The sequence below is a fragment of the Phalacrocorax carbo genome, chromosome 14 (genome assembly GCF_963921805.1).
Source record: "Phalacrocorax carbo chromosome 14, bPhaCar2.1, whole genome shotgun sequence".
Lineage (NCBI taxonomy): Eukaryota > Metazoa > Chordata > Aves > Suliformes > Phalacrocoracidae > Phalacrocorax > Phalacrocorax carbo.
Window position 1 is genome coordinate 7,424,248 of NC_087526.1, and position 26,797 is coordinate 7,451,044.

The 26,797-nt window shown below is 39.1% G+C and overlaps 1 protein-coding gene across 3 annotated transcripts; it reads left to right on the forward strand.

Moving 5' to 3' along the window:
* ARFGAP1 (ADP ribosylation factor GTPase activating protein 1) lies at nt 1-25,985 on the forward strand. Of its 3 annotated transcripts, none has more exons than XM_009512422.2 (13): nt 1-123; nt 4,734-4,797; nt 5,736-5,845; nt 7,334-7,505; nt 8,691-8,791; nt 9,551-9,637; nt 10,319-10,415; nt 13,119-13,175; nt 14,268-14,300; nt 17,536-17,592; nt 19,653-19,712; nt 20,888-20,964; nt 21,445-25,985. In XM_009512422.2, the coding sequence occupies exons 2-13, from the start codon at nt 4,738-4,740 to the stop codon at nt 21,797-21,799; spliced, it is 1,266 nt and encodes a 421-aa protein (XP_009510717.2). In that variant the 5' UTR covers nt 1-123; nt 4,734-4,737; the 3' UTR covers nt 21,800-25,985. The 3 variants fall into 3 exon arrangements, with proteins under 3 accessions (XP_009510717.2, XP_064321470.1, XP_064321472.1); XM_064465400.1 differs by having other exon boundaries at nt 9,548-9,637; nt 21,445-24,407; XM_064465402.1 differs by lacking the exon at nt 17,536-17,592 and having other exon boundaries at nt 9,548-9,637; nt 21,445-24,407.
* Nucleotides 25,986-26,797: the final 812 nt, after the last annotated feature.

A 26,797-nucleotide genomic window follows, 5' to 3' on the forward strand; every position in this document is an offset into this window, starting at 1 on the left:
GAGAGGCCGGTGTGCTCGCCGGGAGTCCGGCCATGTTCTGAGGGAGACCTCCTGGACTCGGATCCACCCATCGCAGGTGTGCGTGAAGAAATCGCCTTCCTGGCATCCCCTGCGAAGCCCTTGGTAAGGTGGCTGCGCTTCCGAGTGTGCAAAGCTGCACGACTTTAATAGTGTGCAGCGGCCTCTGATACATGTATTTGAACGTGAACCTTGCGTGCTCCCTGGAGATGGCTGGCAGCGTTTGGTTCAGAGCGTTCCTTCAGCTGACGAGGCCCCCGTGGCCTTTTTGCCCTAGTGAGACTCAGAGGGAGCCGTCAGGACCGTGAAGTCATGCAGACCACGTCACTGCTTGATCTCTGCATGCTGAATTGCAAAGGTCTTTAAAGGTTGGCTCTGTGAATTTGCTCCTACATCAGAGGAGCAAAGTCCTATTCCAGCTCATTTCCACTTAAAAGTAGCTACTGCTGCTTCTGCCTTTTCTTGCTTTTAGCAAGCTAAAGATTCCTAGCATGGAAGCTCATATGGTGCATGTCTAGATTTTGCTCTGGAAACAGATTGTTTGGGAAATAAGAGTGTGAGATTGGTCTGTCTGAAGCTGTCTCTTTCCACCGTGGAACCCTTAGTCCAAGATATTTATGTTCCTCAACAAAAATTTATTCCTAAGTTAACTGTTTTCTTTACTGCTTGTGTCCATTTACGTAAGATCAAAACAATGCATACTTAAGGTGCCTGCACAGTTGTTGCTTCAGTGTTTACTCCTGAAACTTAAACAGCACAGCGGCTACGTGCCCAGTCAGCTACTAGGGCTCAGCTTTTGGGTGGTGAACAATGATAACTTGATCATGTACAACTTTGTGGGTAAATGTGGTTGAAAATAAACTAGGCACATTTAAAGATGTTACCTGTTAGAATGCTTAGAGTGTGACTGTTTTCCCTTGTCCCCTTTTCCTATGTTTCCAAATGATTTGGTGGAGGAGGGAAAGGCGAGAAGCTGGTGGTCTTAGTTACCTCCTACTTTTCTTGGTTGACGTGGTGTGGATGAAGTTCTGCCATCCCACCAGACGGGTGTGGTGGTTTGGTCAGGGAACTTGATGTTTCTGGAATAGGCGTATGTTCAGACTGCAGTTGTCCAAAGTCTTTCTTTTAAAAAGTTTTTAGCAAAAAAAGCAGTTATGGCAGACCCAAAGGCAATTGCTTCCTCTATCAGCTTGGAGTCAGAGATCTGAAACTTGTCCTGTATGTGACCACTGAAATGGTGTGGATGTTGGCTGCTGTAGAGCGGATGTCTCTGCTCTGTGGAAAATGCCTGGCTCGTGCCGAATTGGATTGGGAAGAGGCTTTCCTGTTCAGCTCCAGCAATGATCATTTGCCACTGGCGCTGGAAGGCCTTTGCATGTAGTTTGCCTCTCTTTGGTATTCTGAATGAAAACCTGCTTCAAAAACCTGGGAAAAGGAGGGAAAAATGGTAAAGGAAGGATAGCAGCAAGGGGAATGAGCGGCCAGCCAAAGAGAGGGACCTGATAACTTGTCAGTAACGTACAAGAAACTGCTGGGGAAATACAGCCTTAAGGAAGGGGACTAGGTGTGCAGAGAGAATATAACAGAAATGGCAAAGATGCCCAAAGTATGCACAATTGTCTGTCTGGCTATTACTGCTAAGTTATTTACTTAACTTCTGTACTGCAGAGGAGGATTTTCCCTTATCTTGCCAGTGACAAACACTAGAATTGAGGACATGGACTTCAGTTTGCCTAAATGTGTTTATGGTCTCTGTTCAGGATATGGGGAAACACCTTCTATGTGTAGTGCTATCTCCCTCCTTGCATGCACATAAATAAGTTATATAAAAAGAAATGTTATTGGAATGCTTTTGGAGAAAGTGTTTCATTATACGAGGAGTTGTTTGCCATACTTTGCCCTTTTCTGAAAGTTAGTTACACAATTTCTGTTTCATTACTGATAAAAATAATTCTGTTCAGTTTTCCAGTCATTCTGCATCAAATTAAGATTTTACACACCATTAATTACAGTAATCTTTTCAGTTTAAACCACTTTTTTCCCCACAACTTATCTGTTTTTGTCTAAAACAAGTTAATTGCAATTGAAAGACAGCATATTGTAAATGTCAGTGAAAACACTGCCCCTTAAATTAAGTGCTTGTCAACAAGATGTTTACAAAGGAGTAAGTGCTCTACATGAAAGGCAGTGAGTTCTGCCACATATATCTTCTGCTTTTAACAGTGATAATACATAGGTACAATGTTTAGCTTATTTGTTTATGAATCACGGAATCGTTAAGGTTGGAAAAAACCTCTAAGATCACAAGTCCAACCACCAACCCAACACCACCATGTGACAGGGACTAGAAACTTGTCTCAACATTGTTGGCAGGCAAGTTTCACTACTAGAGCCTGATCACCACAGCAGCTGAGCAGAACAGTTTAATCACCAAGGTCGACCCAGCAGGAATGTGTGCCCTGTTATCTCAGAGTATGCGCCCACTGTGCATACGCCTGGGCCCCAGGCTGACTGGCACATATGGGGGGCTTGTACCCTGTAGAACTTTCAAGCACCTTCTAGCAACAGTACTGGGCATGTGCCCCACCATGGAGTGGGAGGCAGGCATATGCAGAACAGTTACTGACTATGCAAGAGAGCACCCTTATAAAAGGGGAAACGAGTAGAGATGATAGCAGGTGTGTTCCGGAACATCGCCCCCCTCTGCTGGCTTCAAAGATGCATCGGACACCTGGACTCCCCACATGGACCAGACAGACTGCCGCAGATCCGTGGTGATAGCTATTGCAACAGTCCCACTCTCTCCCTCCCTCTCTCCCTCTCATTCCATTTTCACCTTTCTTCTCTCTTTCTTTGCTTTTCTCTCCTGTACCTCTTTCTGGCCAAATAAAGTGACTTGGCACTTTACTCTGGTTTGAGTCTTAATTCTGTTTCCGAGAATGTAAAAGGAACCTAGTCACGATAACACATTGGAGTTAATCAGAAGTTAAGCCCAGCTGCCCCCAACCTCCCAGAATTATCTGAGGTCGGTTGGAAAGCAAAGGGGTTTAACCTCTGCCAAACTGGTCAACCCAACAGTCGATCGTAACACCATGCCTCCTAAACCATGTCCCAAAGTGCCACTTCTACATGTTTTTTTTAACACCCCCAGGGATGGTGACTCCAGCACCTCTCTGGGCAGCCTGTTCCAATGCCTGACCACTCTTCCAGTAAAGAAATTTTTCCTTATATCCAATCTAAACCTTGCCTGATGCAGTTTGAGGCCATTTCTTCTTGTCCTCTCATGTTGTCTTAGCTGGCGGCGCATATAACTGTATGTATTGTATGGCTGTGGTTGCAGTTCACGGGAAGGCTGTTCTGCTTTAGCAATGTCTAAGAAACTGACATTGTCACATTCATATAAATTTAATGTTTTCTTACCTGTAGTATTTTTCTTTTTAAAATAACCTTCCTTTTCTAATTAAAGGTATGGTCTCCCTCTATCGCCTACTGGGTTGCGGCAGTTGTATGTAACGCTTAGTCATTTACCTTCTCAGATTATTGTGAGATTGCTAATCCTATCGATAATTTAAGGACTGATGACTCTTTAGTCAAATAGCACAGTGAACGTGTGTCAAAGACTTGCATAAAGGCATTTCTGCTGCTCAGACCAGTATCTGATGAAAATATTGATCTGCTATTTTTTGCTTCATATCTTGACTGACCAGTAAACTTGCAATTCAGTAGTTGGTGCTGTTTCTAGTCAGCTTGGTGACTTCTCTGTCTTCTGTTATGTCTTAGAAGTTTTCTGGAGTAGAAACGAAAAGATGGCCTAGAAGTAATAAGGAAGAAGAGATGTTATTTATTTAAAGTTAATCTAAATATTGTACTACCAAATTAGTTGGAAATGTGAATTCATTTTTTATCTAAACTGTAGTCTTATGCTGCACACTACACTGTGTTTCTTTTAATTTTGAGTGTTTTGTGTACTTTCAGTGTTTCCAGGCTGTGTGCGAGTCACTTTTTTTTTCTTAACATGAATTTTATCTGTGGTTGGACACTGCTCCTGCTGCTGTGTTTCATGCTTCATAAAAATTAGAGTAAGAGGATGTGGTCTGCAAGCAAGATGTGACTGTCAGAATTAGAGTTCTATTTTGTATAAAAGGTCCCAATAATGACCTTAGTTTATTACAATTCAATTGATAACAAACTCAATAAGTCTGCAAAATCAGAGGTTTTTGTGTCTTCTAGTGAAGTGCTTTTTCAGCAATGTGTTCAGCACTCTTAAGTGTAAGTTTCTGCTGTTTAGCTGTATGCATGTGACCCTGTGTAAGCATGCGTGATTATAAAGTGGTTTCAGAAAGGGTCGTGGATGGGTCTGGGAGCAGCATCAAATTAGAGTGTGTTTTGATAAAACATATGCCATAGAAGAGTCTCCGTGTCCATCATCCCCTGCCCCCTCTTCAGCTATGGCTGAATTACTCCTTTCCAATTAATGATTTAAGATGACTGTATCCTCCCAAATGTACGAAGTAAATGGAGAAGTAAGGCTGTGAGGGTTTGGGGGTTTTGTTTGGGTTGTTTTTTCCCCTGCAGCTGGTTGTGATTCAGTGGTTTAGATGGCAAGCGCTTTTTCATAGAGATGTGCTTTTAAGGTACTCGACATCTTACCAATATCAAATCCTTGAGTATGACTTGGGTTTTTTTTTTGTTTGTTTGTTTTTCTCCCTCTGTAGAATCATGGCAAGTCCAAGAACACGGAAAGTTCTCAAGGAAGTCAGAGCACAAGATGAGAACAATGTGAGAAAATTATAATCTTCTTTATATTTGTTTTGTAGAATTGAATTTTCATCGTACCTACTCCATATTTGTGTCGCAGTTAAATACTGCAGTTATTTATACTATGCAGTTATAAACACTAAAGCTATCATCTTCGTAGCACTAGTGTGGCTAACTAATAGTAACATATAAACTTGGATATCTCATGTTTGTGTTAGTTCCAGTAGCTTTTATTCATGTATGTATTACTATACATTGCTGCATGTTTGGCACGAGTCTTCCAGAAGTTCATCACGCTGAAACCCCTGGAGGCTGTTGAGAAAGTGATGTCTTGGGCTCAGCTTAATTAAAATGGTCTATTTCAAGTAGCTTGATTATATGCTACCTTAAATGTGATAACCCATGGACAGGTTCAGTTTTACTTATACCAATGCATTAAACCTTGAATGGTGATTCCAATAAGAACTTTAGTTGTTGCACTAGCTATTTTTTAGAAAAAGCTCCATTTAGATCTGCTATCATTTACTGCCAAACTGTAGTATGACTGAATAAATATTCCAATCTTTACATTTTGCATCTTTATTTTGCCAAGGAAACCTCAAGAACTCGGTTTGGTTACTTTCTTCTCCTTCAAGACAACATGGAAACGAAATCAAGTTGAATTCTTTGCTCCTTAATTTCTATTTGCTCACCTGTATTTCCTCACTGGTTTCTGGTAGTCAGTACACTAATTTTTATAATCCAAGTCAGGCAACTTAATGAAGATTTATTTCCATGCAGCATAAATAAATATTTGAAGGAAGCTTATGCTGTCAGGGAAGGTGTTTCCAAACAACTCTCCCTTCTGAAATTATTTTCTGTGTGTAACACTTTCATGATCTGACTTTCTGAACTGTGCTGTGACAACTTCACGTGGAGAAGTAATGGCTAAGTGTCAGATAATTGTTTTTCTCTCACAGGTCTGTTTTGAGTGTGGTGCATTTAACCCCCAGTGGGTGAGTGTGACCTATGGAATTTGGATCTGTCTTGAGTGCTCAGGAAAACACCGAGGCTTGGGAGTTCACCTCAGGTCAGCCTTTCAAGCACATGATGGACTGAGTTGGGTTACCTCGGGGTACATTATGGCTGTGAAAAGAACACGTTTCAGAAGGGTGTAAAATGTCTCAGTTCCAACATTTCACTGGCAATTTTGCTTCATGCTCCTCTGCAAAGTGAACTTTATTCTCTGTGCCTTGTTTGTAAGTAGTTGGGGTGTGGGCTGCACCACTGCAGCTATGTCATGCCCAGTTCTAGACAGCAATGTCTCTAGCTACATCTGCGGTGGTGCGGTGGTGTTGGTAATACTGCACTAGTCCTTGTACTCTATTCTTTAAATCTTCTATAATCTTTATCGATTATAACTGAAGTAGTGCTAGAGCAGCTTGAGAGTTGAGCAAAAAAAGTCACAGTGCGCTTACAGAATGTTTTTGTAATGTATACGAATGTATACATCGGTTTTATTCTGTTCAGGAGATGTGGTTTTTTGGTGATGTAAGAGATAGTTCTAGTTTTTTCCAAGAAACATACTCAGCTGAGGTGGGATCTGTGGAACAAGAACTGTTACGTGTTCCAGAGATTCACAGTGTGTGTATATACAATAGGGGCAGAGCATGGGATAGTTACTCAAATGAGAAAGGGAGAGAAAGTCCAGGAAGGAAATCACCAAAACAAGGAAGCCGTTCAGAAGTACATGCTTTGATTTTCAAGGGGTGATTTGAAGCTCATTAATGAGTAGAAATTCCATATGAAATGTGAGAGTTTGGAACTATTCCATATGTTACATGAAAGAAAAAATGAAACTGCTGAGGACATGATGAAGGGTATTTCTTTAGGGACAAAAAGAAAGAAATTGGTCAAGATACAAGTTTTAAAGAGCCTTCATGAGGATGATGTCTCACTTTCTTTCCCCCCTGTGACCTTGTATTTAATAACAGGACACTGGGATTTTTTGTTCTGTTTTTTAATATAGTTTAATGAGCAGCAGCAAGAATTTATGGCTCAAAGCAGAGCTGAGATGCTAACTGCTGTCGTAGATGCCCTGGGATGAGGTCAGGCTATATGGTAGGCTATTTTAAACATCTGAGCTCTCAATGCTTGATGGCTGTATGAGCAGAAGCATGGGGAGGGACAGAGGGTGTCCTTGCAGGTCGCTTAAGTGTAACTGAAAATAGACAGGAAAAGAAAATTGCTGAGTGAAGTAGTATGGGAAAAGTTTCTTTTATAGTTAGATTAATTTCTGGACTGAAGAAAGCTGCTTTTTCTGTCACTTGTCTTCTGTTGACTGTCCCCTTTAAGTGCCAATAAATGGCATGATTTTTAGCTTATTTTAGTGAGGATCTGACCACCTTCTTACAATGATCTATCTTTCTATACTCTGAGAGTGTTCTCTAACATATTTATACTCCCAGCATTTGAGATGGGTTGTAATAAGCCTTTTTTCTTTTGTCCCTGCTGTTATAGCAGGAAACTATTAACAAGCTGTGATTTTAATTTTAAAGAAAAAAAATCTGCTTTTTAGTTTTGTGCGTTCTGTAACCATGGACAAATGGAAGGATATTGAGCTGGAGAAAATGAAGGCTGGAGGCAATAGCAAATTTCGAGAGTTCTTGGAGTCCCAAGATGACTATGATCCCTGCTGGTCAATGCAAGAGAAGTACAACAGCAAAGCTGCAGCTCTGTTTAGAGATCAGGTAAAGTCAATTGTGTGTTTGTCCTCATCCCCTACTATCTGAAAATATCGAAGTTCTTTGTAAGCACTTATTTTTGAAGTAGGGGGAGGGAAAGTAGCAACCTTTTGAACCTCTGCAGTGGTTCCAGAAAGGGATAAGTCTTAGAGTGCTTCTTCCCAACTCTTGTAAGAATTTTCTTTTGAAACTTTCTGTTCTACATTTAGCTGAGTTGGCTCAGATTTTCACTGTTGCAAGTTTTCACTTCGCAGCTAGTCAGCGGAGCTGTCCCAGTCCACAGTAGGGGTTACTACTTCAGCAGTACGGTTTTATCCAAAGTGATTGTTGATAAATCTTTTGTGTATGTAGTAATAAAATGGTAAATCAATTCTCCAAACACTGGCAGGCCTGTAAACAAATAAATTGGTGGTTGTAATGGCATTATAATTTCGTGGAGGTTTTGCCATTTCATTTTTGGAAATTCCAAAACTTGAACTTGTGAGCTTAGAGACTTACAAAGATACTGTATTTTTCTGCTGATCCTGCCATGGAAGAGGTAAGAAGGTACATTCTGTGCTCACTGGGATATCCGTGCAGTTCAAAGTTTGTTGTGTGTGTTGTCTCTTTGCGTTTTTAGAAGTTGCTAGGAATAGGGGATGGAGTATCTTGAAAGCACAGAATTCATAAGTTCTGTGCTGTAGGCTTTTTAGTATGTTAAATGGAACTATAAGGTTTCTGTGGCAAAGCCTTCAAAATTTTATATTAACTTGCTGAAGTTATGACTTGGATCAGAGGAGTGGTTTGGGGTGAAGAGATGAAGTTCAGGTCCTTTGAAGGAAGCAGAGAGGACATTTAAATTCTGTGTATGTGTTTCAGCTGCCCTACACTGGAGTATAAATTCACCTCTCTCTATTCCTCCATTCTGTGATTGGTGCTTACATCTCTTTATTAATCTTGTCTTTCCTCTTCAAACCTAATCTGCCTGTTTGAAGAAGTTGTCTAAAATCAGTTGCCTGAAATAAAACCAGTGTTCAATGCAACCTTACTAGCCTGAGATTCAGAAAAAAAATGTGTTTCTTGTGGAAACAAGCTAATTGATCTATGCAGCTGGTAGCAAATTGGAAAAATTACTTGTCCTCATTTTACAGGACCAGTGTATAACTTGTATGAAAATTTTGGCCTAGCATTCTTGATTCTTACCGCTTCTAGGTGGCTACAGTAGCTGAAGGCAAGGAGTGGTCCATTGAAACTTCTCCTGCCAGGAACTGGACCCCACCTCAGCCTAAAATGTCTCTGTCTTCAACTCATCGGTATGTATTCCTGTTATCTAATGTTATTACAGCTACAGCAGTACCTGATGTCTGAATGTCTGCTGGTTTTATTCTGTCAGTGGTGCTGTCTGAACAGCATTTCTTTTGCTGAAGTTAAGGAATATGAGGTGGCAGGGCTTTAACTTCTGTAACAATTCCCACATCCTCCGCTTGAACCTTAAACCATGGTAGAGACAAGTGAGTGAGAGCAGAGGACAAGCCATGCTTTCTTCATCTTGATTTGTAATGCACCTGAGACTAGTCACTGTCAATCACGTGTCGTGTGTTGCAGCCCTACCTTAACTGCAGTGCTGTTCCAGTTTGTGATTGAATGCCGGGGAAGAAGAACCAGACTTTTTCCTTATGGTGCTAATTATTGATGGGAGCATCAAAGCTGGACCACAGCAGTTTTATTTTTCTGCTTTTGCGTGTAGTGTTTGCTATTCTTTGCACTGAAGAATCAAGTTAACTGAAATAGCAGTTGTAAATCAAGCAAACAAGCACTTCATGCCTGGCCATCATCCAGCAAGTTCAGGGGCTAGCTGTAGTCTGAGTAGCGTTGTCTGTGTCTGGGTCTACTGTTGCGTTATTCATTCAATACTCCAGTGGCTTTTAGTGGTTGCATTAGAGTTCACTACTTGATAGACGAAAGAAATAATCAATTTTTCACCTGTGTTATGATGATATATGTCAAGCTGCGCTGCTGAGCTAGTGGTTTTTGCTTTCACAGTTTGATTCCTAAATCTTTCATTTCAGTAGTTCTGCTGGACAATCTCAGACTGCAACTGCCTCTTCCGACAAGGCTTTTGAAGACTGGTTGAATGATGATGTCAACTCCTACCAAGGGTAATGCGATATTTATTAACTTTTTGAGTGCCTGGCCCTCAAGCATAACAAGGAGTCGGATGTTATACTAAAGCTACACAATGGTGATCCTGATTCACTGGTTAATAGTTACATCTGGTTTACTACTGAAAATATGTTGATAATGTGATAGATGGTAAGAGGAAGGAAAATGCCTCATAATGCGTTTGTATAACAAAAATGTTTGTATGGCATTGAACAAAGAGCTTGTAACTCCAAATATTACCGTGGATGGCTCCAAACTAGGGAATTTTTAGTGTGTATAGTATCTTACAGTGATTTGAGTTAAATACAAGTATTTATAAAGCTAACACTGTTTTCTTCTTTCTTTCCTTTTCTCATTTTCATGTATCCCCTTGTTAGGATTGACTCAGTCTTCTGATACCAGTGATCTGTTAAGCCTGGAGAGTCATTAAGACCACATTAGCTTGCATAGGGGTCACTTTAATTTGCAAGGATTCACCAGTGGCTCCTTGTTGATGTTATGTCTTTATGAAGTGAGTGGCTTTGTATTTTGGTTGCTAGGTGCTTTAGGACTTTTTTCCAGATGTATTTTAAAGTGTGTTAAACAATCGTCATTCTTTCTTGCTTTTCAGTTTTTTTTTAATGGTTTTAGTGAATGCATACTAATGCAGATACTCTTTATTCATTTTCTTATGATAGCAGCCAAGAGAATCGCTATGTGGGGTTTGGAAATACAGTAAACCCTCCCAAAAAAGAGGATGACTTCCTGAATAATGCTATGTCTTCATTGTACTCGGTAAGGAAATGCTTGAAGCTTTCTGCAACCTGAGTTACTATTTTCTTCTATTTTATACCCTGTTATGGGATAATATAAATGGAGAAGAGAAACTAAAGACTGCAAATAGATACATAGAGATGCAGAGTGTTGGTTGTATTCTCAAAGAGTGAAGAAAATACAGGTGGACTTTAAAAGGCAAAACAAAGGGAGAAACTTGAGCAAAGCTTAGGAATTTTGTCTGGTATCAGTTCATAGAAAAAAGGAAATGAGGACAGAGCAATGGATTAAGAAGCAATACTCAACAGGGGTTGGAGAATGAAAAATAAGTAATTACCTGTTGGGAATAGCAGTTAGGCTGGTAACGTTCTAAATAGATTAACCACATTAGGTATGTTCAGTGGAAAACAACTAAAATGTGTGTGTACATGGCTGCCAGAAGCCCTGAGCAGCGATGAAAACATTTGAAACACTTGTGACAGGGTGTGAAGAGATAACAGCATATGGCTGAACAGTTGTCATGATTAAAGTAGAGAAAGATGCATTGTTGAAGGAAAATGGGAATAAAGTCAGAGGCAGTCAAGGACATATTGGTGCTTTGATAGGCTGCAAACTAACAGTGCTGAACAATAACTGGGATTCAGAGTCACATTGAAATATACAGTAAGGTTTTCTACCAGGGTTAGTGGCCAGTAGTCTTCTGTAGAGCCTAATCATATCAGTTTAAATGTCCACACCAAGTTCTGTTGGTTTTGGTTGCTGGTTTTTTGGGGGTTTCTTGTTTGGCTTTTTTTTTTAAGATACAGTAGTATCACTAGAACATAATAGAAAAAGGTAGTGCCTGAGCCTTTGAACGGTACTCCAGGTGATCCAGGGTGCTTATATACACAGGGTGCTTAGTGTAGGTCTGCTGAGTGTTTTCTAGGTACGTCATAGATTGTAGGCCAGAGAGTTGAGATTAGAAACCACATCTATAATGTGTTGCAGATGTGCTAAGATAGGAAAGGAGAGATGACATTGTGTTGTCCAAGTTACTGTTATTTGAATACATGGTCTCGTTGAAACTTATGATTAAAATGCCCTCTTGTGATCAGAGTTACACACTACAGTGCAATTTGAAGTCATTTATTATAGTGAGACTGAGTATTTGCGTGCATATTCACCCTAGTGAGGAAACCAATTTTCCTTCCTCTGTGTCTGATTGACTGTTTTTACACACACACACACACACGCGCGCACACACACACACACACACTATGCTTAGGTATACACGTTATTTTCTGCTGTTACATATTGGAAGGAGCATTTTCTGTAGAATTCACGCTGACTATGCTATTGGACTCATTCTGTAAAGAACAGAGATAATTGCAGTTTAGGTTTGTCTTGAGTCCCTTGAGACACCGCTTAACATAAAAACTATGAGACACATCACTTTGCCTTTTGTGCATTTGGTGACATGATTATCTTTCAGTGTGTCAGCACAGGACAATAAGGACAATTAATGAAGAGACTTCAAAAGGATAGGCAAACGTATTTTTGCTGCTTTTTTTAAAAAGTCATTCCTTCAACCTAAATATGTGGTGTACTCAAATTAAACAGAAGGGGTAATGAGGAAAAGGTTCTACTATTTAGGCCCTTTATATGGAAATAACCCAAACAGTAGTATGTTACCAAATCATCCACACTTTGATGGAAATCAAATTGATAGAAGGCAGTGGTAGGCATGGATATTAACTATGCATTTGTAGCACCATGTTTAAAAGATTCTGTAACATGGCTTAAAATAAGGTGATGATCAGCAAAGAAAAAAAAAACCCTCATACCTGTTTCTTCATTCATTTATTATGTACAAGGAGAACCACAGACATGTTAAAGTTCGTTTCTGGCTTTTATCCATTCAAGCATGAATGGATTTTTCCACTTGTTTTACTGGGTAGATTCTGGATGAATGAGTAACTAACAAGAACTGAAATCTAAACAGTTGAGAAGTAATTTGTAATGATATTCTAACAATTTTTGTTTTAAGAGAAGCTCTCCCCCTCAGCTTTCTTTTAGTTGGTTTCTTAATCAGTATCTGATAAGAGTAGTTAGAAGAAACCTTTTCCTATTCATTACAGAAAAGCGTTTTAAGAAATGGCAAATGGTTTTCAGATCTTCCAGGAATCAATGAGGCAAAATAAGGCTTTGTTTCTTTTGTTTTTAAGGATAAAATTTGCAGGAAACGAGCGGTTTGAAGCTTTATTATGAGTGGGCATTTTATGAATTGCTGCCTCGTGTTCTTGAGCACTGGCTCTTGTTTTCTCTTCAGCTTTTTGCTAGACATACATTTTAGCTGCTCCTTTTTTTTTTACTTTTATTTTCATCCAGTGCTTGTTGAAGAACTAATCTCTGTTTACAAAGGTTTTAATGTCTTTTTTTGGTTCTTTCACTTTTCTTGGGGGGAAGAATTTTTTTTTTCCTGTAGACATTTTTAGAGAATAACATCAGAAGCACTCAGGTTTATTGAAGTTGCAGCTGTTTTGACAGAAATAATGGAATTTCATTGCTATATTACAGTTAAGCGAGAGACTACAATTTTTGCTCTTACTAGGAAGTAATTCTTATGACTACAGGACAAGCTGTACTGGAGAACATTTAGACTCAATTTAACATGTAATAGAGAACAGTTGGTTATTTGCTAATATTATTCACACCTAGCTTATGACATTCTCACTTTCTTTAAAGGGATGGAGCAGTTTTACGACTGGAGCAAGCAAAATTGCCTCAGCTGCTAAAGAGGGTGTAAGTAAACAAAACGTATTTCAGTGTAATTCTTGTAAACTCAGAAATTCTGTTCATGTTCTAATAGGGGTGTATCTTTAAAAGCATTACTGAGACAAACTAAACTCTGCTTTTTGTGTATCTTTGCCGAAGGCATATAAAATTGATGCATATTGAATGCAGATCTCTGTCTTAACTCTTTCTCACGTTCCTGGATGGATGTTTTTGTAAATTTGTCCATGGGGTGTAAGCATCAAGAAAGAACTCAACTGCTGTTTTTCTACTGCCTTGATAAACACATTTTTTATAAATTTATAAAGCAGAAATTTCAGTCTAGGCTGAGTAAGGCCAAATTCAGGTTTTTAGCAGGAATTTAATGCCACGTTACAAGCTCCTGGTGGTTGGGTTGGTTTGGGTTTTTTTCCTTCCTTTGACTTCTCTCTAGCTACAACATTTTGTCAGTGTAAATAGAAAGCTTGCTGGGCAAGGGTTGTGCCCAGAGGGATGCTCTGCCTGTTCTGCAGATTTGCACATTTAGGTAACAATCACTCAACTAACTGTAGACTGAAGCCAGAGGAATTAAAAATTTACGTTTTAAGTGCAATTATGTTGGAAAGAAATTAAATGTGGGGTTTTTTTGTGAAGATAGTCCATTACAACTTTTTTCACTTTTGCTTAGTATTCTTCCAAAGTTTTATGAACATAAATTATCTCTTAATGTCACTCAAAGTATTTTTATTGAGAGACAAAAATACTGATACTCATCCTCATTGGCCCACTCAGGTCTAGCCTATATTGAAGACCCTTTCTTCCCCCTGTTGTAAGCTGAGAAAGACAGATGCTTTCCCAGAGCAATCTGGGATACCAGAGGTGATGATACGGATATTCTCTATTCACTCTGAAATTCTGGCAAAGTTCCATTCCTCTTGGAGAGGATCATAGAATCGTAGAATGGTTTGGGTTGGAAGGGACCTTTAGAGGCCATCTGGTCCAACCCCCCTGCAGTGAGCAGGGACATCTTCAACTAGATCATGCAAGATTTCTAAATGTGTGTGTTTGCTAGGAATAAAGCCTTTAATTTTTAAACTTGAGCTTATTTGCTTCTTTTCACAGGCTACCAGGTTTGGATCTCAAGCAAGTCAAAAGGTGATTATAGATTTAGTTCTGTCTTATTGGCTGTAATTTGCTTTAAATGTTATGTATTTGTGTACAACAATTGATTTAGACTGGATCATCAACAGAGCAGTGTGTTTATCCTTCATAGTGCACAGTAATTTTTAGTTTCTACCTTTTATTTCTGTGGGGATTGCAATCAACTGCAGTGATCAAATTAAGCAAGAAATAAACAATGATACTCTGCTGTGTATAACTATCGGGTATATTGGAGAGGCAGTAGAATGAAATGCTTTAATTCATACTTGCAGACTTAAAATAGCCTTATTTTATTTTCATGAACCTTAAATGTGGTATGTCTTGAAGTAGTTTTCTTGGTGATATAATTCAAGCCATCTTTCTGTTGCTAAAACCTAGTAAGATATTACAAATGTAAACTGCTTAATATTGTTATTAGATTAACTTGCTTGTATATATTTTAAAAAGTAGCAATTACAAAAGCATTTCTCCTTTCAAACTAGTGTTAAAACAGACAGTCAGACCTGAATTACACAGAGCTCTGACATAAGCAAGATCTGTTTGTATGGAAGTTTTAAATTCAAATGTAAAAATGTGTAAAAGAATAAGATTCTTAATGTGCCAAAGTCTGGAGTGAGAGAATGTACATATATTGGTGGATGATATAGGGAGTTTTACTTTGAACTGTAACTCCTGTGGTATGTATAGCACTGGCCTGGCATGCTTTCTGATATGCATAGGATGCTATTGCTCAAAACAAATGTGAAACTGCAAGTGTTGGTGTTCAAACAGATGTATGCAGTAAGATATTAATATTGCAGATAGCAAGCCAAACTTGTGCTTGTTTTGCAACAAAAGTGTCTTGTTAAAGCACCCAAACTTGATACTTAGAAGCTTTAAAGTATTTGCTGCTTGACTTATGTAAGAAATACTAAGTGTTCTTACAGGCCTTCCTCTTTCACACCTTCCAGCAGCTTCCCTTTTAGAAAACTAGAAAACTGTTCTTCCTTCAGTCTTACCAGCAAATGTAAATATAATATTAAGTGTGAAAGCTTATCACATCTACTGACACAGACCACAGCAATGGGATGCTCTAGAGTCTAAGCTGTCTTACTGAAACTTAAATTTTGTTCCTGAAACATCTGATCTTTTGCTCTGTAGACCTGTTCAACATCTTTTTTACGTAATATGTTTAAAAATATGTTTAGTGTCCAGTGACCAAACATATTCACTGTTTGCCTCGTCAGTAGATGTTGAAGTTGGAAAAGGTTCATGCTACTTAACTTGCCTGAAAAAATGCTGCCGATTTCTTGCTAAAAGCTGCTTCTACCTTCCTTGCTCTCTCTTTTGCTGTCTGGGTAAAGTTTTGGGGCTACAAGCAGCAGCCAGAGCCGGTAACACCCTCACATATATTCTTGTGCATGGACTCCCTGTCACTGTTCGTGCTGAATATGTGCATTTGCTCTTGAGCTGTCTTCTTTTTTTGCCTTAAGTCAAATCTGTTTAGAATAATGTTGTGTGTTTCATATGGTAATGTTTCTTCAAACCTATTTAAAATAGGTTAAATTGGATAGAGTTATCCAAGCTCTGCACTCTCAGAAAACATGCTGTACTTTTGTCCATGCTCTTCATAAACACAGGTGACTTCAGGATTTCCATTTGCATGTCTGATCCCGGAATGCAGTATACCAAGAACTACCCTGGGTGTTGTTTGAGGCAGGATCTCTAATAAATGCCCCATTATATAGCATTTGTAATGGTGGTTGGGATGCTATCCTAAATTCAACGCTAGTAAAGATGAAGTGATTCAGATGGAAACACAACTGTACCCAAATCTTCCCTTTCTGTATTTACAGAATTGTGTGATTGAGTAAATGGGATAACATAAGAATCCTTCCTGATTCTAGCAATGACTTCATGTAACACACCAAACTGTTAGTTTATTACACTTATTACATAACATAGACAGTTTGCCAGCTTTAATAGACTCTGGAGGATTTTTCAAAGATGAAAAATTCCCTTTCTTGTTTTCCTTAAGCACCTTCTAGCCTCACTTCCAATGGAAACAAGCTTTTTGTGACTTGCATTCACGTTTCTTACTGGGTGGAAATGGGGGTACGTTTTGTCTTTGTCTTCTCGAATAACTTTTGAACTGGTAAGGAGTAGAAGTATTGGAGAGAATGGTGGTTGGGTAGAGAAGTGATCCTAGAAGTGCTGTGGTTAAGGGAAAGGCTTTTTAGGCACCTGAGAATCTGTGGAGGAAAGGTGCGCAAGGTGCTCTATCCCCAGGAAGAATATGAATGAAGGTTCACCCCATAGCCAGTGTTAGCGGTAAGATACAAACCCTTAGGAAATGAAACTTCATTACACTCTACTAATGTTTAGGAATAATGTTTGTCTCGCAAGCAAATTGGCTCTTTTGGATTAATTGGGCTAATTCAGAAGGTAATCAGTATAATACAGCAATTCTGAAGAAAAGTTTAAATCAGTCAAAGGCTTATTATGGTAGTAGGGAAAGGAATGATTTCAAATGAAGCATGTGCAAACCCTGCTGTCTGTGTCAATATCGTCTTACGAAAATAATTTGTGACTTACACTGTGGGCTTACATTTTTGTAAAATGCCTCTGAAGTACGATGTCATTGTACTTGTTCTGGATTGCAGTAGATTTCTGAAGTTCATTGTTTTCTTTCCTTGCAAACCTGAATATGTAAAAAAGATTACAAAAGTCTTCCGTCACAGCTTGTGTATTGCTTAAACAATTGGGCTGTTATTGCTAGATGACAATTACAGCTCTACAAGACAGAAGAATTGGTGAAAATTGGCCCAAAAGATCTAATTCTACAAGTAATCCCATTAATAAGGGAAAAATAAGAGTGGATGAGGTCGGTTCTTCCAAATATTCAGCTGCAGGGATTAGCAAGGGACCCATCTTCTAGGCTATTGCTGGTTGAACCATTGCTTCTGCTTCCAGTGCAAGGTCAGACTTTGCTTGGGTTCTGGGCATCTCCAACAACCTATTGCCATGTGCCTCTGGTTTTAATTTATTTTCTTTCCATGTTTTCTGCAGCACTGTACTGTGTGTGCTTTCCAGCTCATTCTGCTTGTACAAATCAAAGCTTAAGGCTTCACATGTTTTTGGAGATACTGCTGAGAAATCAGCCTGCAGATGGTGTTGGCTGTGGGGTTTTTTTTTTGTTTGTTTAAAAGGAAAATATAACTGACTTTGTTTTTGTTTTGCTTTTAAATAGGCATCAGAGTTAGGTCAGACATTAAATGAAAATGTTCTCAAACCTGCACAGGAAAAGGTAACTTTGGAACTAGTGAATTACTTGCAGAACATGGTAATGCTAACTTAGGGAGTGATTGTTTCCTCCTGCCACAACTGCCCAGTTTGTCAGTGTGTCGTTCTGTTTTTTCATATAATAGCACAGTAGCAAAGGGGAAACATCAAATAATTCGAAGCTAGTATGTTAGCAAAGAAAGGTTAATGAGGGTGAAATCCCTCCACCAATCTTTTGCGTGTCCACAAGTGTCTGTTACGTTCTTTCCCATTAGATATTATTTTATGGATTTCATGCTTTCAGTAATGGAAGATGGGACAAGATGAAAATGCACCCTAAATGGATATAAAAATCAGTTGTTCAAAAACCCAAACTATTAGTAGTATCTTGAGCGTTAAGTTCAGAGTGTTTTACACATCTGCCTACCAGCATTGTTTTAATTCAGCTAAGCATCTTCGAGCTGTTGTAGTTCATCTGCTGCCTCATCAGGGGCAGTAGAATTTGGGGCAAAGTTACGTGTGTGTGCATATGTATGTATATATAATATATGGATACTTATATATGTTTAAGATGAACGGGGACAATTTATTAAAAGAAGTAACATGTTCTTGCAACCTTTATTTGGTATTTGTTCAGAGTATTCTGGTAGTCAGGTAAAACCAAGTTTTGCATGCATTCATGTGCAAAGTGTGGTCTAAAGTAACATTCTGATTAGCAGTTCTAATTACTTTGTTGTTTCAAGGAAACTAGTTTGAAGCAGATTTTTGTCTTCGCTTTACTCGTTAGTGACCAAAAAGGTGTGGCTAATGGCACTTCCATCAGCAGGTGGAAGAAAGCACACATGCTGACCTGAGTAAATAGATAGTCACTAATGGGCATGTAAAAAAAGCAAGGCAGTCCTCGTAAGTGACTAGTGATCACTAATGCCACAGATTCTATTCAAGATTCTCCCTGGTGTGAAATGTTGCCTTCCTGTTTCATATATTTAAAACAATGTACTTTTACATCTTTCCCATTTGGCACGCATTTGTTCTGTGCTTCTAGAATTTTGGATCAGTGCCAAAATTTAGATGACATCTTCTCTGAGAATGTGGTACTCTACTTACCTATGTAGCTTTTCCCAGAATGTACTGGTTTTGATAAAGGAGGCTAATTTTGCTCTCGTAAGAGAAGCAGTGCCACCACTTTGGGATATGGATTAATTATAAGTTTAAAAGAATGGTTTAATCACATTACAAATTATTTCTCTTGCATTACCTTTATTAATTTGGCACTCTTTACATAGCATTTCAAATCACAGGAGAAGACTCTAATTGGTTTCCTAGTCCCTAGAATTATCCACAACTTATTTCAGAATGCTTAGATGCATTATTTTCAGGGTTATTTTTAGGGTGCATTTCCTTGAACTGATTTTTATTTTGTAGGACAATTTAATGAGGAAAGTTGCATTATATAATTAAAAAAAAAAAAGTTCTATTTCCCTTAGGAAGATGTGCTGTTAGTTCTAAATAAGTATTACTTTCTGAAGTAAGTATTTAGTGATCACTGCTCTGCACATATATGGTTATATAAAAGTCACTTGTTTTGGAACAGCTGCCGTTTATTAACTGGTGAAAGGCACCAATTGCATTCTGGTTGACCAAAGTTCAGAGCTCTTTTAATATTTAAATAAGCATGTATAAAAGAGAATAAAATGGATCTGATAGTTCTATTTTATCTTTCCAAATCAAATCTTTTTATATTGTAAAATATAGTTAAATTGTTGCATTTGCAGATTTTTTTTTTGTACTGGTGTTTCAATGCTCGGCATTAGTACAATGATGCCTTCCTCAAACTCTGTATATCAGTGGAAAATTCCCACAAACTTCAAAGGACGGAGGTTCTTTCCATTGTAGATCAGTGGACTTTGTATGTCATTTTCCTACCTTCGTTAGTTTTGACTTAAGTATATTTTGATTCGCTTTCAGTTTGTTGGGTTTTTTTCAACACTTATTGGTTTTAGCTGTTAATCACAAATAGCCGTGTCTTAAGATTTCAGTAATACTTTGTCTTATGACTAATTACCAATACTTTGATTCACGTAGGTGAAAGAGGGGAAAATATTTGAGGAAGTCACCGTGGGGGTATCACAGTTGGCCAGCAAGGTATGAAGTGGCCTGCCTGCCTTTAAGGAGGCCAAACAGTAAGCCAGTCTCCATATTCTTATGAAAAGTTTGTAGTGAAACAAAACCACGATGCAGCTCCAGTCTCTGCTTATGTCGAATACACAAATTTTGAAAGTGCAATTTTCAGTATTCACTACTTCTGTTGGGGTGTTAAAAAGCTATACAGATATAATGGGGTCCTTGTAATACCCTTCACTGAGGGCATGATGTAGAATTACAAGACAGTCAGCGTCCCAAACACAAAAAGAAAATGTCTGCTAGAGAATATGGAGACAGCTTGCGTTACATTTGTACAGTTGAGCTGACTAATGTTCTGTACCTTTTTTCTTTATTGTCTTTTGCTATCATTGGTTGGTGATGTGGTAAGTGCACTCTCAACTGCTAAGTACAGAAGTTCTGCACGATCTAATACCTATTTTGATAACTTGTACAGTGTTACCTAGGCGGGTCGGTCTCTCTAGCGCTGTGGAAGTCAGCACAGGAAGCTCTGTCATGTACCAGTCTAGTGCCTAATATGTTGGGAATATTCGAATAACATAAGTGATGTTACCTGTTTTGTTTAGAGCCTGGCAACTTTAAGTCTGAATTCTGGGATTCATCCTCTGTGTCTGTGACTTAGAATAGTGACTTCAGAATCTGTGTTTCTAATCCAACACCAGTCCATTATAATAACCCCTAAGCAGTCGTGTTAATTCTCAGAAGTTGACTGCTGACTGCTTTTTTTGGCAGTGAAATAATACTACTGAAATGGGGTGAAAGTAGTTTTGTAGAACAGTAAAAAACCTAAATATTAGTTACGTGAATTGTAACATCAAAACATCAGTGCTGTCATTAATTTTATGTAAGGAGTAATTCCAGCATTTTTGTCAAGGAAGCCTAGGAGGGACTTCGAAAGCTGTCATGGACAATGATGGGTGAAAAAGCTAAACTTGACCTACTTTTCATATCTTCTCGCAGCACGATGCTGCCAAATGTATGTTCTTTACATCAACCATGTAACTGTCCGTCAAAAATACTAATAAGGTGTGAGTGACATTTTCTGATGAAATGTTCTCCTTGTCTGACCAAGTGAAGGAATGTGTTGTGGCTTTTGCTGTTGGATTGGAAGAGGTGCTGGTTCAGTAGAAATGAATGGAGTGTCTTTTTTTCTCTAGGTTCAGGGAGTTGGAAGTAAGGGATGGCGAGACGTCACCACTTTTTTTTCTGGCAAACCGGATGACAAATCTGAAAGGTATTTTTTGTTATTATTTTCTGTGTCTCTTTAAACACATAATTTTATCTCCCGTATGTTCTCGGCAGTATAGTACTAGCAGGTAATTTTTAAACATGAAGAAATTACTCTGCTAGCAGTCCTCCTGTATGTAATTCGGGAGGAGTACAATCTATTATTTGTTTATGACAGTGTTAAACTGAGAACAAAACAGTGCATGGCACCTTGGTTTTAAAATTATTCCAAATGCATATGCCCTCACTCTGGGCCTATTAGTACCTAAGGCTGTTAACAAAAATCTGTGAATTAGAATATAAGCTTATGCCATTCAGAGCAATATATTCAGTTCTTATGCCTTTATCCTCAGTTTTTGTTTAAGGAAAAGGCAGCAGTGTAATAGTTTTCTTTGTGATCATTTATTTTTATTGTTATGCTTGTCATAACTAATTAATTTCTACCTTCTTTTTTTTCTTCCCCTACCCCCACCCCACCCCATAAAAGACCAGCTGAGGGAGACAGCTACCAGAACAGTGGAGGGGAGGGCTACCAGAACAATGCTGTAGATCAAAGCTTCTGGGAGACCTTTGGCAACTCAGATCCACCAAAAGCTCATAAATCTCCAAGCAGTGAGAGCTGGACCTATGTGGACAATTCCACAGAGAAGAAGAGCTCTGATAGCTGGGACGTGTGGGGCTCAGGAACAGCCTCCAACAACAAGAACAGTAACAGCGACAGTTGGGAAAATTGGGAGACCAACTGGGAAAACACAGGAGGGGAGAGCAAGACCAAAAAACCTCCTAAGGCAACAAAAAAGGCATCTTCAGCTGATGATGGGTGGGATAACCAGAACTGGTAGAACTCTGTTAACCTGGTTTTGCACAGCTAGGAAAGGGAGGCTATGCTGGCTGATTGAGGGGAGAAAGTTTTACACACAACTGGAGTATCTTGGTTGACCTTACTGATCTGTTACTTTTGTGCTTCCCATTCATTCTCCTTTCTTCTATCTTGGTTTAGGAAAAAAAGAGTAGCATCCGAGTCTTTTATTACATAAATGTGTCTCTCCCTTTTTTTAAGGATAGCGATAACTTTATTCTCCTTGCACTATTTAAGCAGGGTACAGTGATTTTCTTAACATGAATTTTCAAAGGAAGAAAATCAGTGCAAGCACACTTTCATGGCACAACCTTGCATGTGTAGGTCAAGAGGTATTCATCCAGTCCTCACATAATTTGAGATGATCTGAGGCATTTAATGCAAACGAAGAACAGGGTATGTCTTGAAGAGATAGCCATTAAGTAAGCAAACTGCGGTTGACTGCCTTATGGATTGCTTTGGCCATTTTAAGTCTGGCAATTCAAGATGGTCTTTAAGATACTTTTTATTGGAGCATTGTTTTTAAACTTCATGAGGGTTTGGGGATTTTTTGTTTGGGGTTCTTTTTTAAGTCTTTTAAATCTGATTTTCTTCCCTTAGAATTAATAAGGAATCTAGAGCTAGGTGATTATTTGTGTAAACTCATAGTTTTGACCTAAGCTATCAAGGGATGTCCAGAGTGGCTCTACTTGCCCTTCTTGCTCAGTGGGTTAAGAGTTTGCGCAGTGCAGCTCTCCTACACAGATAAAAAGCAAAGCAGTGACGTTCTTGTTCCCTGCATATGCCCTTCCCCCAGTTTGAGTATTTTATATAGTCTGTTTTTTCTCTGTCTTCGTTCTACCAATCTATTTTATCTATTCTGATAAAAATGAAATCTTTCTGCTGCTTATGGTCTTTCGGACATCTGTTTGGCAACTTGGCAGTGAAACAAATGTATAAAAAAGATTCCAGTAAGAAAAAATGGGTGGAAAATATGAGAACATTGAGGAGAGAGGCTGGCAGCAAGCCCCTTTCAAGATGAGTAGATGTCTGGATTTAATAGTAACATTTAAATTAAGCAGATGTTTTCCAAATTTATCTTTAATATGTCAAACTATCTCTGTTTCTATCATGTATTTCTCTACATTTTCTTGCTGGACCTTGTTAAAGAAACACTATTTCAGAAACTGTAGAAACTCCTTGTCAGCATTAAGGAATGGAATAGAAGATTCAATTATGTCTCAGTTTTGACCCAACAAATTGCTTTGCATGACACAAACCATAACTCCTATGGAAGAATTGTGAGTTTAACAACAAAGGTGTCCTATGTATCCCATTTTGTTTTTGAGGGTAGGTTGTAAATGTACAGCCTGAAGACAATCAGCTCACTGGAAAACTTCAAATCATGTTGCCATTGCATAGCCTGCTTTACTACAAGCATGGATTTCTTTACCATGGATCCTGTAATCTTAATGCGTACCTACAAAGCCTTTTTCTTTTTAAAATAAGTTAATTTGTTCAAGCAAACAACCAATTTAAGTTGTCAAAGTTACCTTAAATAATGCTTTGTTTCTTTTTCTCTTCACCAAGGTTTTTGATCTTACGGTAATATCAAGAGGTTAAAAAGGAAGGAAAATCACGCATCACCTCAAAAGTAGCAGATTTTAAAGGCTTAAGTCTAAGTAGAAGTAGCTCTATTTATAGCCTGATTCTGTATTTCTGTTAGTAGGATCTTTCAGATAGTGAACAAAATATTTTTCTAGTCTTGAGTAGCCCTGTCCTGCAAGAGCTGCGATTTCTTTTTTATCCCCTTGCTTCTACTGATAGCGTGGTTTCTGAAGCTCGTGCGGCAGGTCCCAGTGCTGCTCACGACCCAAGCACTGCTCTGGGCTGAGCCGTGCAAGGCGCCCCAGGCGCTCTTGCTGACACACTGACCCTTTGGAAGTGCCGAGGGCATGAGAGGTCTCGGTTTACAGTGCCGCTTGTGGTACTATTGGCAGAAGTTTACAGCCTAACTGTAAAGCAAGGATTTTGTTCTGCTTTTTCGCCAGTTCCAAACAACCCTTGTCATAGTTTAATTGCATGTCAAACATAACTTTGTATTTTTATGCGTACACCTCTGTTGCCTACTTGTCACTTGTCCGCTGCCCAGTATGAAACTGTAATGCATGTACTCCGAAGGCGGTGCTGTGTGATGTATGTGCAGTGGCGCTGCCCAGTCCTCGACTAACGGTTAGTCTTTGTGAAGTGTTGCAGTAGCGGTGATGGCAAAACGCATCCGATGGGTTGCACTGTCTGACTGCTGGTGTCTGTCTGGAGTGATGTGAAGCTGATTCAGCTTCCTGTGTACAAATTTATTACAGTTTCTCTTTCATAAACCTCCTGAAATAGCTCGTAGCAGGATAAGCTTTATTTCAGTCCATTCAATCAACGGTATTGTGATGTGTATGTGTACGTTCTCCTCAGCTGTGTGGTTTGCCTAGGAGAAAACTGGTTTGTTTATGTATCACTTGCAGCTACAATTGGCATGAGCCATTTGCTTGTTCTTCTGGTTTTATTTTTGTATCTCTTGAAACTTCATGTTCTAAATTAAACGGCCAGAGCCCTACTCAGGCAGAAGCTTTGGGTAATGATTTTTCTTCCAGTTGAGGAGACAGTGACAGAGCAGTTGCTGTCTCTTGTTGCCTCCCTACAGCACTGCAAAAAAAAAAAAAAGCTACAACTCCCAGAAAGGTGTTAATGGAAGATACTAAAAACCAATAGAAAGGCAGAAAGTGTAACTGCAGCCACAAAACTAGTATGCCAGCTGGTCCGGTTTGCCAGGCGAATCGGTACTTTTTTTGACTTGTCGGAATCTGAGCATTTTACCGTGTCTTCCAGCGGAGAAGATGAAACGAGGGCATTTTCTTTTGCAAAGCCTCAGTTTTATTGGATCGTACTTTTTTAGTGGAAATGGCCGGGAAGTTTCTGCAGTTTGGTGGAATGCATGCAGTCAAGGTGCATGTGTGGAGCGAGTGTTTATGAATTAGACCTTTTTTTTTTTTTAATCCCCTCTTCTCTCCCCAAATCTTTTTTTGGCCTGATCGTGAATGCTGTAAACAGGCATTGAGTGCAGCCTGCTGGAGCTGAGGCCACCTGTCTAAGCGAAGATATGGCTGTTGAATCTGAGTGAGCATGTGGATTGGCAGGGTTTTAGGGTCACTCACTGTGTGCTTCACCTCTTTGGTGGATGAAGAGGGCTCCGCTTTCCTTTCAATCCTACACCGTGTTTTAACAAATTTAAGTCATACAAGCAAATTGCCAGGAGAGAGTGCAGAAGGTGAAACAGCTACTGCAACAGTTGGACACTGCAGTGCTGGGTTTAAATTTCCTAGTGTTTCCAGCCGGTTTATTCCTTTGTATGGCTTCAACTTTGGAAAATACAGAGCAGCGGGATTCCTACAGGTAGTGTGAAATAAGAAAAACTTCAAGACATTCAAACTAAGTGCCACTTGCCAAAGAGTGAAAGTCTTAGAGAATGTTCCTCAATCAGGAACCTAATCCTAGGAGTTAGGGATTGTTTTTAAATGTTTCATTTGTGTCTTGAAACCTGTTAATAATTATAACATTTCAGGAAGCGCTTGGCCTGCTCTCCCTCATAGTTGAGACCTCAAGGATGATGTTGCTGCTTTTATTTTCCAGGCCAGACTGTGTAACATTCCATGGGTTCATAATGTATTTATCAGTGTAATGATCTGTGCAATAATTTAACAAGTGTAGGTAAAAACTTTGTTTAACCCAGGATACATTTAAAGATACAGTGGTCCTCTTGGAGAATAGCAGTCTGTCAAGGTATTTCAGTTCTTGCCTTACTGCGGGGATACTAAATTTCAGTAACCCTGTTAAGAAAGGATTGAGCAATCGGTGACTTAAACAGAAATCAAGAAACATTTTGATGTCCATTATTAGAGTTTGATTGTAATGGCTTAGTGACCTCTAGGTATAGAGCCCTCTTTCATTTTCATGCCAGCAGAAACTTGGTCAGTATGGAGTACTGTATCTTTAATTTTCCTGATGTGTTTTATGTGACGTTCACAGGAATGGCAATTTCGGTGAACACTATTCATTGTTCTGTGGAGTGGTACCGGACTTGAACTGCAGTGTCATCTTTTAAAGAGCATTGTAATAAAGCAAAGAGATACGGAGCAGAATGGTGTTCAGCCCTTTTTCAGGAGAGTTCGGTTAATTTTAAACACTGGGAAATATCCCCCATGTGCATTAGTATATCTTATGTGGCCTTCTGAATGAAGCAGGCCAGTTCCCAGTATGGTTAGCATCACGGAGTAAGCTCAAAATGGGATGCTTCGTAATTTAGGAAGTAGGAAAGCATTGCTACAATGCGAGTATGAAGTTGTCTTGCTGGAGGAGAGTAACCGACATTAACAGCATGACCGTATGTCCTGATGCGCTGCTGTCATGCGTATTCTTCACTGCCAGTAATGAGGGAGAAAGGAAGCTGCCAGTGTTGATGACAGAGCCAAAACCAGGTGTTTCATCCTCATATTTCAGTGGAGTTTCCTAGTCTAAATGCTAATTTAAGATCTATTTGAATTAGGAACAGTTTTAAGATAACATTGGTTACCTCCTTTATTTAAAAAGAACCATAAAATAGAAATTAAAGTGATTGAAAATAGATTATATCCTTTGAGATTTTTATCAGCTTATCTACAAAGGCACTCATCACAGGAGAAAAGGTAACTTTTTAAGCAGTTTTTCTTTCCAAGAAGCAAGATTCCTCTGACACGAATCCTTCAGCTGGTTGCGATGCTTCACACTCAGGTTCCGGTTTCCTTCACTAGCCAGCTAGCCACGTGAGTACTCCAGATGATTCATGACTGCACTGAGCTTTATGTAAATTTAAAATATCTTTTATGTTCTTGGGCAGCAGGACCAAACCCTGCTTGCCTTGCACAAGCCAATATATTGATTTTTACACAAAAAAGTAAACATTTGGGTTGGGTAA

Bases quoted from the DNA above. Each gene is read 5' to 3' on its own strand.
- ARFGAP1 (XM_064465400.1), top strand. From the start codon at position 4,738: ATGGCAAGTCCAAGAACACGGAAAGTTCTCAAGGAAGTCAGAGCACAA. The intron at 4,798-5,735 runs GTGAGAAAATTA...TTTCTCTCACAG, and splicing joins GAGCACAAGATGAGAACAAT to GTCTGTTTTGAGTGTGGTGC. The intron at 19,713-20,887 runs GTATGAAGTGGC...TTTTTTCTCTAG, and splicing joins TATCACAGTTGGCCAGCAAG to GTTCAGGGAGTTGGAAGTAA.